Source organism: Diplotaxodon limnothrissa, linkage group LG19, assembly GCF_057381915.1.
Source record: "Diplotaxodon limnothrissa isolate DT_005_m linkage group LG19, D_limnothrissa_male_GT1.1, whole genome shotgun sequence".
NCBI classification, from domain to species: domain Eukaryota; kingdom Metazoa; phylum Chordata; class Actinopteri; order Cichliformes; family Cichlidae; genus Diplotaxodon; species Diplotaxodon limnothrissa.
In genome coordinates this window covers 11,419,392-11,430,260 of record NC_140614.1, presented here as the reverse complement: position 1 = coordinate 11,430,260, position 10,869 = coordinate 11,419,392, and the positions used below count along the sequence as shown (strand labels likewise).

The following is a 10,869-nucleotide window of genomic DNA, read 5'->3' as shown; positions in this document are numbered from 1 at the left end:
GATTACATGGTCCACTATTGTAGCTCTGATGTCATCAGCAATTCTATTTCTTACTCTTCCTACCCTTCCTCTCCCCCCTCCTCATCTTCCTCTCCCCCCTCCTCATCTTCCTCTCCCCCCTCCTCGTCTTCCTCTTGCTCCTCCTTGTCCTTGTCGTCCTCTTCATCCTACTTCTTCACCTCCACATCCTCTTCCTCGGCCTCCTCTACTTCTCACTCTTTCTGCTCCCTCCATTGTACTCCGCACACACAGCTTACCTGTATTATAGTGCTTAGGCTGAACTAATTATCTAAAAAAGTTTTCACATGTGAAAGTGTGCCAGACAGTTGGCAAATTAGTGTTAATGATAGCCATACATGTGTATACTTTTGCTAGGAGTGTGTTGGAATTTTGGTAATTGAGTGCTGTGCAGTGAATTGTGCCTACAGTTTTGCAAAGTGTGTGTTACAAAATTGCAAACTGAGTGCAAAGCAGTTTTTGTGCTTTTAGTTTTGCAAACTCAGTGAGTGGTTTTGCTATAAGTCTGAATAGTTTTAGAGATTGTGCTACAGGAATCACAGTTAGGGTTTAAGCATTCAGAAAAAACTGTAATAATTTCACCTCCTCACTACATACGACTCTGGATACTGTAGCTCCTGTGAAAACTAAGGCCTCAAATCAGAAGTACCTGACTCCGTGGTATAATTCTCAAACACGTACCCTAAAGCAGATGACTCATAATCTGGAGAGGAAATGGCGTGTCACAAATCTAGAGGATCATCATTTAGTCTGGAGAAATAGTTTGCTGCTTTATAAGAAAGCCCTCCGCAAAACCAGAACATCTTACTATTCATCACTGATTGAAGAAAATAAGAACAACCCTAGGTTTCTCTTCAGCACTGTAGCCAGGCTGACAAAAAGTCAGAGCTCTTTTGAGCCAACCATCCCTTTAACGTTAACTAGTAATGACTTCATGAACTTCTTCACAAATAAAATTTTTATCATTAGAGAAAAAATTACCAATAATCATCCCACAGATGTAATATTATCTACAGCTACTCTTAGTACCATTGATGTTAAGTTACTCTTTTTCTCCAATTGATCTTTCTGAGTTAACTTCAATAATTACTTCCTCCAAACCATCAACGTGTCTTTTAGACCCCATTCCTACAAAACTGCTCAAAGAAGTCCTGCCATTAATTAATTCTTCGATCTTAAATATGATCAACCTATCTCTAATAATCGGCTATGTACCACTGGCCTTCAAGCTGGCTGTAGTTAAACCTTTACTCAAAAAGCCATCTCTAGACCCAGCAGTCTTAGCTAATTATAGGCCAATCTCCAACCTTCCTTTCATATCAAAAATCCTTGATGATGACATCTGATCCACAGCTATGCAGATGACACACAAATATATATCACAATGTCACCAGGAGACCGAGGCCCTGTACAGGCTCTTGGTAAATGCATTGAGGAAATTAATGACTGCTTGTGCCGCAATTTTGTCCAGCTAAACAAAAACAAAATTGAGTTAATAGTCTTTGGAGCCAAAGAAAAACGATTACAGGTCACCAGAGAATTTCAATCTATACACCTAAAAACCACAAACCAGGCGAGAAATTTGGGTGGATGGATGCAGACCTAAACATAGAAAAACACATTAAGACAATAACAAAATCAGCTTACTATCACCTCAAGAATATTTCAAGGATAAAAGATCTGATGTCTCAACAGGACCTGGAAAAACTAGTCCATGCATTCATCTTTTGTAGGCTTGATTACTGTAACAGCATCTTTACAGGTCTACCTAAAAAATCAGTCAGACAACTACAGCTCATTCAGAACTCTGCTGCTCGAGTCCTCACTAAGACCAAAAAAGTGGACCACATCAGTCCAGCTCTGAGGTCTTTACACTGGCTGCCTGTCCGTCAGAGGATAGACTTTAAAGTTCTGATGCTGGTCTATAAAGCTCTGAATGGTTTAGGACCAAAATACATCAGTGGCCTCCTGACCCAGTACGAACCTTCCAGATCCCTCAGGTCATCTGGATCCGGTCTTTTATCAGCTCCCAGAGTCAGAACCAAACACGGAGAAGCTGCATTCAGCTTTTATGCTCCTTATATATATATATATATATATATATATATATATATATATATATATATATATATATATATATGCATTTGAATAAAGCACCAAATCCGCACTTAAGCTTAAATTTCAAAACTTACATTTTAACTACTGATTTTATCTACTCTTCTGATTTTATCTGTTTTGATTTTATATACTGTTTTGTTTGTTTGTTTGTTAATTAGTTAGATTGTTTGTTTGCTTGTTTTAATCAATTTTAAATCATGCTTTTTATTTGTTTTTGTGTCTAATGTCTCTGTAAAGCACTTTGAATCACCTTGTTGTTGAATTGTGCTATACAAATAAACTTACCTTGCCTTACACAGGCAGTTAAATTTATTCAACAAAAGCAAACCCAACATGTGATAATAAATCAGAGAGAAATGCATACATACATGCGGTGGGTTCAGAAATTAGTTAGACATTCACTTTTTTCAGCTTTATTATGTTGCTGCAACGTACTACAATTGCTCAAATTTATTTTTCTGCTCATAATTCTACACTCCCTATTCTATTATGAGCAGAAAACTTTAAAGAGATTCTTTGAAGTTTTAAAAATTTTATAGATATGTCACCATTATGAATCACCTTTGGCAGCAACAAGCAAAAACACAGCATACAGGAGATTTTTTGCCAGGCCTGTGGGTGTTTTCAAGATCTTCATTTCATATTTAGTGGTGACTCGAACCAAATTCCATCGCAGATGAAACATTTTGTAACCAATAAGTTAGGTACAGACGAAAGTTCAACATAACACGTGAATAAACAGTTTGTAAAATCCTGTCCACACCACATTCAGTAATTATAGACACTAACTCAGCTGGGGTTATGATGTGTTATATGGTGGTCTTGATGGATGGATGTAGGATGGATGGTGTTAAGGTTCAAAATTGAGGAGGGAGAGTACAAACCACCCTGGGTCCAGAAGCTCTTGGTCAAACAATGATTTTTAATGAATACACATGTGTGGGAAGACAACTCTGTACGCAGACAGCAAGTAGTCTTCAACTTAATCAAAGCATGAACAGATATTTTATAGCATCAGGGTTTGATTTACTGACGCCCCTTCATGCGTCACAGATACATTTTATACATAGATCAGATCAACACCACAATGACTTTTAACCCAGAAGATCATCTTCTATTTTCATGGCTGGTACTTTCCGTTCTTATCTTAAAGTGAATTGTTCCTCTTTCTTGCCGAGACAACAAGGACGGTTCCTCTTTTACCGAGACATGACTAATCTCTCCTCTAAATAAATCTAACTCATGTGTGTGTGTGTGTGTGTTGACCTCACATGCTCTTTGTGTCACCTCTTCACCTACTAACTGTCTGTGTCTCGTCCTCAAATGCTCTTTCTCAATTCACCTGTTGCACTTCTGACCTTTCACCAGACCAGAGGCTCACTGAGACTATATGTATGTCTTCTACTAAATAAATGTTTTAACCAAGAACCTCTACTTAAAACCTTAATATAAAATGACCTGATATATAAGTGTTTTGTAAGCATGTATTGCAATTCCTTCTATGTTCTAGTTTTCCCTCAGCATGTATCACCTGAACAGTCACGTCAGTGAAGCTTAAGACCTTTAAAGAACCTGAACATCAACTCAAATAAGCACAGATATGCATTGTGTACACAATAGTTATAACTGCATCTGAAATACAAAATTAACATCATCATAAACATCTTAAGGCCATCTTAAAGCTATCTGTTACATTGTCAAAGCAATGATCATACTGCAGATTATATTATTAATGCAATGGTAATAATGATGATTATTTAACAATAGCAGTAAAATAATTTCCCTGCTCCACAATGGATGGATGGATGGATGGATGCAGGATGGATGCAGGATGGATGGATGGATGCAGGATGGATGGATGCTGGATGGATGCAGGATGGATGCAGAATGGATGGATGCAGGATGGATGGATGGATGGATGGATGCAGGATGGATGGATGGATGGAGGCAGGATGGATGGATGGATGGATGGATGCAGGGTGGATGGATGGATGGATGGATGGATGGATGGATGGATGGATGGATGGATGGATGGATGGATATAAAGGCCACATTATTGTGTTGCTGTGTAAAGGTGGGAGAGGTTCCTCTGTTGTTTCTGAGGACATGAGACCTGCTGAGGCCTCTGATGCACTGATCAGCTGTAAGGATGCTGGTTTACAGCTGGATTCACTGCATATTCAATGATTTAGGAATTTTATTTCATACCCTTCAGTTTTAAACGTGTCACTGTATCGCCTTTAACTATTTAAATCACACTGAGGTGTTCAGACCCAGAGCTTTTTTGAACACCTTCTGGGCGTCTTCAGCAAGCTGGTTGAGGATGAAATTCAAAAGTCTGTAAGTTGTAGTAAAAGAGAACACCATTGCCAGCGGGATTCCAACTATTGGAATGAATCTGGAAACTTCCTCCAGTGCCATAAATGTAGCTGCTCCTGCAATTTGGCTCAACACCTTCAGGAGGAGCTCTTTCGATATTTTCACCGCAGCCAGCGGAGAAACGATGACGGCATGCAGATCGGCGTATGGCACGCCTGTGCTGGCAGACAATCTCTGCAGAGACTTGATATCAAGACCAAACCCAAAGACGTAATTTGTGACAGCACCAACTAGCACCGCTATGTCAACAGCAATAGAAAGCCCAGGAACTGGAACAGCAGCTACAGCTGCAGACAGAGTGGACAACCAATACAATCGGCGCTTGAAAGTTTTTTTCTTCTTGTCGATGATCTCCAGGCTGATGTTGGGCATGGCGCGCAGCAGAGCATGTCTTTTGTGTTCAGGAAGGTCTCTGTCTAAGGTCTCATGTAAGAGAGAGAAGTCGTACAGGTGGAGCTCAAAGCTGGACACCAGGAACACCTGCGGAGCCTCGACGCCTAAATCTCTGAGTCCTGGCACAGAAAAAACAAACAGTATGATGATAAGATACAAAATAATAAAAACATCTAAAACTGCATTTTATCTTTCAGCAGATTCAGTGAGCCGACTGACTTTATAGATGTGTAAAGGATTTGAACTCATAGTGTAACTTGTAAGCCACCACATACAGACTGGGGTCGTGTTTTCATATTGGTGATTTTATAGCTTACTGTTGCAATATATTCCTTATTAAATAGTTATATTTTAAAATACACTGTGCCACTTTATGTGTAACATTTAAGCTACCGACTGCAACAAAAATGATTTTGACGTCTGTGACTCATCGAGAACTATCTTAATACAAAATCACCTGATGATATCAGACTGCAAGATCCTCCCAAACACTATAATAAGTATAATAAAGTTTCCTTATAACAAAGTTCATCTATCTAGCATCTGCCTGACTTCTTCAGCAGCTGTGTCACCATCATCAGGACAATCATCCTCCTCCTGTCTGGGCTGTACCTCGTCTATCACCCTGGATGGTGATGTTCAAGCAGCTTTCTCTCAGTAAGCTTTGGTGAACAAACGTTTTTGGTATGAGATGATGAACACACAAATCAGTCTCACCTTGAATGCAGTTTTCCCTCATTTTCCTAAGAGTCTCCTCTTCGCTGAAGTTTCTCTTTCTTCTCTCGGCTCGTAAATCGTTGTCAATCTTTGAGCGAACAAAGTAGAACTTCTTCTCCATCCTCTGAATCTCCTGAGCCAGTTTCACGTCATTTTCTCTGAAGCGATCGGCTGAGACGATGATGAAGAAGTCAAACTTCTCAAATCCAACAAGCTCCAAATATTTATCAGCTGGGAACTTGGTGGTGCCGATTCCAGGGAGATCCCATAAAGTAACCTTGGGATAGTTTGGATGGGGGTACGGTGTGACCTCTGAGGTGGTTTCTACAACACCGGTCAGGGCCGCTCCCTCCTCTCTGTTGTCCATGCCCCTGAAGGCATTAACAAAGGTGGATTTCCCAGAGCCAGATTCTCCTGTGATGGCGATATTCAGTGGAGTGTTCCTCTCCTTGTCCAGTAACTCCTTGATCTTTGTGATAGCCAGCGATTTGTCATTGTTCAGCAGAGCTTCTTTGATTTCTTCTCTCACAGTTTCAATTTCAAATTGGTTGTCTGTGCTTGTCTCTGATACCTGGAATGAAAAAAAGAGGATAAACTTTAAACTTTGGGGCTTTTTTTCGAGTTCTTTTGCTTTATTTAATCTTAGATCATCATCACACAAAACATGACACACTCCTCTTAATATTCCACAGAGAATTGACTACAATATCTTAGCATGCTGTGAACTGAGCCACTTTATTGTATTTTATTATATTCATGTGCATCACACACCTTTACGTCTGTCTGTGTTTACTGTTATTATATTTTTGAGCTAATTATGTTGATACAAAATCAACTTACACTTTTTCAGTTTTAAAGCACCGAAATATTTAAATTTATTCTAAAAACAAATTTCAATAACTGTTTATAAAAATTTCCCCAATCGAAAGAAAAAGTTCTCTGTAATTAAATCGAATTTACAGTGTTATTACTTACAAATACTTAAAGAAGGCACACTATAATAAAAGGCAGTGAGTAATAATAATTATATAATAATTGTGGCATATTATTGATATTTTAGTAATTTTAATTATGTAAGATTTCATGGCCCAGCCACCAGATGCTCGCCCTCGGGCACCCTCCCCGGGCCTGGCTCCAGGGCGGGGCCCCGGTAACCCTATCCCGGGCAGGGTAAACTGTTCCCTCGATATCCTTTTCATAAGGGTCTTCTGAATCGCTCTTTGTCTGGACAGACCTGGTGCACCTAAACGCGTAGTGAGGGTGTGCTGGGAACGTCTAGCAGAGGCCCCAGTCCGCGAGATCTTCAACGCACACCTCCGGCAGAGCTTCAACAGCATTCCGAGGGAGACTGGGGACATTGAGTCCGAATGGACCATGTTCAGCGTCTCCATTGCCGAAGCTGCTGCATTGAGCTGCGGCCGCAAGGTGGTTGGTGCCTGCTGTGGTGGTAATCCCCGAACCAAATGGTGGACACCAGAGGTGAAGGGAGCCACCAGGCTGAAGAAGGAGTCCTATCGGGCTTGGTTAGCCTGTGGGACTCCGGAGGCAGCCGACAGGTATCGACAGGCCAAGCGGAATGCGGCTCGGGCAGTGGCTGAAGCAAAAACTCGGGTGTGGGAGGAGTTCGGAGAGGCCATGGAAAAAGACTTTCGGACTGCCTCGAAGAGATTCTGGCAAACCGTCAGGCGTCTCAGGAGGGGAAAGCGGTGCTCTACCTGCACTGTGTATAGTGCTGGCGGAGCGCTGCTGACGTCGACTGAGAAAATTGTCAGGCGGTGGAAGGAATACTTCGAGGACCTCCTTAATCCCACTGACACGTCTTCCGAGGAGGAAGCAGAGTCTGGGGATGAGGGGAATGACCCGCCAATTTCTGGGGGCGAGGTCACTGAGGCAGTTAAACAACTCCTTGGTGGCAGAGCCCCTGGTGTTGATGAGGTCCGCCCCGAGTTCCTGAAGGCTCTGGACGTTGTAGGGCTGTCCTGGTTGACACGCCTCTGCAATGTTGCGTGGAGATCAGGGGCAGTACCTGTGGACTGGCAGACCGGGGTGGTGGTTCCCATCTTTAAGAAGGGGGACCGGAGGGTGTGTTCCAACTACAGGGGGATCACACTCCTCAGCCTCCCGGGGAAAGTCTATGCCAGGGTGCTGGAAAGGAGAGTTCGTCCGCTAGTCGAACCTCGGATACAGGAGGAACAATGCGGTTTTCGTCCTGGTCGCGGAACACTGGACCAGCTCTTTATCCTCTCCAGGATACTTGAGGGTGCATGGGAGTTTGCCCAACCAGTCTACATGTGTTTTGTGGACTTGGAGAAGGCATTCAACCGTGTCCCTCGGGGTGTCCTGTGGGAGGTGTTGCGGGAGTATGGGGTGTCTGGCCCATTGCTACGGGCCATTCGATCCCTATACAACCGTTGCAAGAGCTTGGTTCGCATTGCCGGCAATAAGTCGGACTCGTTCCCGGTGGGTGATGGGCTCCGCCAGGGCTGCCCTTTGTCTCCGGTTCTGTTCATAATTTTTATGGACAGGATTTCTAGGCGCAGCCAAGTGGCGGAGGGGTTTCGCTTTGGTGGCCTCAGAATCTCATCTCTGATTTTTGTGGATGATGTGGTTCTGTTGGCTTCATCGGGTGAGGGCCTCCAGCTCGCACTGGAATGGTTCGCAGCCGAGTGTGAAGCAGCGGGAATGAGGATCAGCACCTCCAAATCTGAGGCCATGGTTCTCAGCCGGAAAAGGGTGGAGTGCCCACTCCGGGTCGGGGATGAGTTCCTGCCCCAAGTGGAGGAGTTCAAGTATCTCGGGGTCTTGTTCGCGAATGATGGGAGAAGGGAGCCGGAGATCAACAGACGGATTGGGGCTGCAGCTGCAGTAATGCGGACGCTGCACCGGTCCGTTGTGGTGAAGAGGGAGCTGAGTGTAAAAGCGAAGCTCTCAATTTACCGGTCGATCTACGTCCCTACCCTCACCTATGGCCACGAGCTGTGGGTAGTGACCGAAAGAACGAGATCGCGGATACAAGTGGCAGAAATGAGCTTCCTCCGAAGGGTGGCTGGCCTCTCCCTTAGAGATAGGGTGAGAAGTTCGGCCATCCGGGAGGGGCTCAGAGTAGAGCAGCTGCTGCTCCACATCGAAAGGAGCCAGCTGAGGTGGTTCGGGCATCTGACAAGGATGCCCCCTGGGCGCCTCCTGGGTGAGGTGTTCCAGGCATGTCCCACCGGGAGGAGGCCCCGGGGCAGACCCAGGACACGCTGGAGAGATTATATCTCTCGGCTGGCCTGGGAACGCCTTGGTATTCCCCCAGATAAGCTGGAGGAGGTGGCTGGGGAGAGGGAGGTCTGGGCCTCTTTGCTTAGGCTGCTGCCCCCGCGACCCGGCCTCGGATAAAGCGGATGAAGATGGATGGATGGAAGATTTCATGGTAATTTTGCACAAAAACAAACAACATTAGCGCATCTTACATCGTATGTTGTGGTTTTGGGGCTTTAAGAAAATTGAGATGTTTATTATGATTCTGCTGAAAGACAATCAGTGTCTTCATGTAGACACAGTTATATCAGATTTATAAACGGTGATGTCCCCACAACAGAGGTAAATATTTTCACCCATAAACTGTATAAGCCTCAATGTGAACCTCAGACTCGTCACATGGGTCATCTCACTGAGATTATCTGCTTCTGCTTCATCTCTTCTTCTGTCTCTTTTTATGTTTCTAACATCATAGTTTTCTCTGTATTTGTAGAATCAAACGCGTTCAGGTCTGTTGCATGGTGTCACCATGGCCTCTCTTATATGAATTTGCTCTTAGACTGATAAACCTTGGCTGATAACCTCCTTTGTTCGAGTGAATGTTGATGTTATGATGAGTGAGGGCAGATTAAGAAAAAAAGCCTTGAGTATGCTGATCAGACTCCAGTAAAGATGTAGACAGAGTGGCTGACAGTACAATCATACCTTGAAAGCTTCTTTCTTCTTGTTGATGATCTCGCTGCTGATACTGGGCATGGCCAAAACCAGAGCATCTCTCTTGACTTCAGGAAGGCCGCTCTCTAAGGCTTTGTGTAAGAGGGAGAAGTCATACTGGTGGAGCTGAAAGCTGGACACCAGGAAGACCTGCGGAGTCTTGATGCCTAATCCTGTGAGTCCTGCGTCAGAGAAGGAAAGAAACGTGCACATGCGTGTCAGGGAGGGGCAGCCAATCAGCAGAAAGTTGGCCTAAAGGAAGGAGATTAACAGAGGATGAACTAAAGAAGCATCCTGCAGCCACACAGTAATAAAACTAACAGAGATGAACTGTCCAACTGTGGCCTGAACACTCCAACAACTGCATCACCATCATTAAATCCAGAAACTGGTCTCACTCATATAAATGATCTCATGTGACACTCACCTTGAATGCAGTCTTGTCTGATTTGTGAAAGAGTCTTCTCCACCTTAAACTCTCTCTGACTTCTTTCTTCAGCTCGTAAATCGTTGTCAATCTTTGAGCGAACAAAGTAGAACTTCTTCTCCATCCTCTGAATCTCCTGAGCCAGTTTCACGTCATTTTCTCTGAAGCGAACGGCTGAGATGATGATGAAGAAGTCAAACTTCTCAAATCCAACAAGCTCCAGGTACTCTTCAGCTGGGAACTTGGTGGTGCCGATTCCAGGGAGATCCCAAAAAGTAACATTGGGATAGTTTGGATGGGGGTACGGTGCGACCTCTGAGGTGGTTTCTGTAACACCAGTAGGAGCAGCTCCCTCGTCACCATCGGACAGGTCTCTGAGAGCGTTAACAAAGGTGGATTTCCCAGAGCCAGATTCTCCTGTGATGGCGATATTTAGTGTGATGTCATCCATCCCCAGTGGCTCCTTAACTAATCCAACAGCTGATGGTTTGTCATGGAGTTGTAGAGCTTTAATTTGTTTTCTAACTAATTTAAAGTCAGCCATCCTGATCCTCGATAACTGCAGTAAGAGAGATGTTGAAAGTTATCACACAATTGGAAAAATAATAATAATACATTTTTCAGTTAACATACAAAACTGTATGATGTCAAGATACATTTCAAGGCACTGAAAATTTAAAGTTCTTAAAATTTCCTGGCAGGTCTACTGCCATAATATCTGAGGAGTAGAGCTGGGCGATAGAACGATAACGATATGTATTGCGAAATAACTTTTTCTTGACAGAAAAATGAAACTATTGTGATAGACCTCATCTCTCTCTCTTCCTCTCTTAAAAAAAAAGAAAAAGAACAGCCAATCC

At 43.5% G+C, this 10,869-nt stretch overlaps 1 protein-coding gene across 1 annotated transcript; it reads right to left on the bottom strand.

Annotated features, from left to right (window-relative positions):
- Window positions 1–4,389: 4,389 nt before the first annotated feature.
- On the bottom strand, window positions 4,390–10,460 carry LOC146611810 (interferon-inducible GTPase 5-like). Its single transcript, XM_085342725.1, has 4 exons — window positions 10,010–10,460; window positions 9,574–9,764; window positions 5,626–6,196; window positions 4,390–5,027 (listed from the first exon to the last, which is right to left on the bottom strand). Exons 1-4 carry the CDS (start codon window positions 10,458–10,460, stop codon window positions 4,390–4,392), a joined length of 1,851 nt encoding a protein of 616 aa, XP_085198851.1.
- Between the last annotated feature and the right edge of the window lie 409 nt (window positions 10,461–10,869).

Excerpts from the sequence above, each read along its gene's own strand:
- LOC146611810 (XM_085342725.1), bottom strand. The coding sequence starts at position 10,460 with ATGGATGACATCACACTAAATATCGCCATCACAGGAGAATCTGGCTCT. Across the intron at positions 9,765-10,009 it reads CAGACAAGACTGCATTCAAG|GACTCACAGGATTAGGCATC; the intron begins GTGAGTGTCACA and ends TCTCTGACGCAG. Across the intron at positions 5,028-5,625 it reads GAGGGAAAACTGCATTCAAG|GACTCAGAGATTTAGGCGTC; the intron begins GTGAGACTGATT and ends TTTCTGTGCCAG.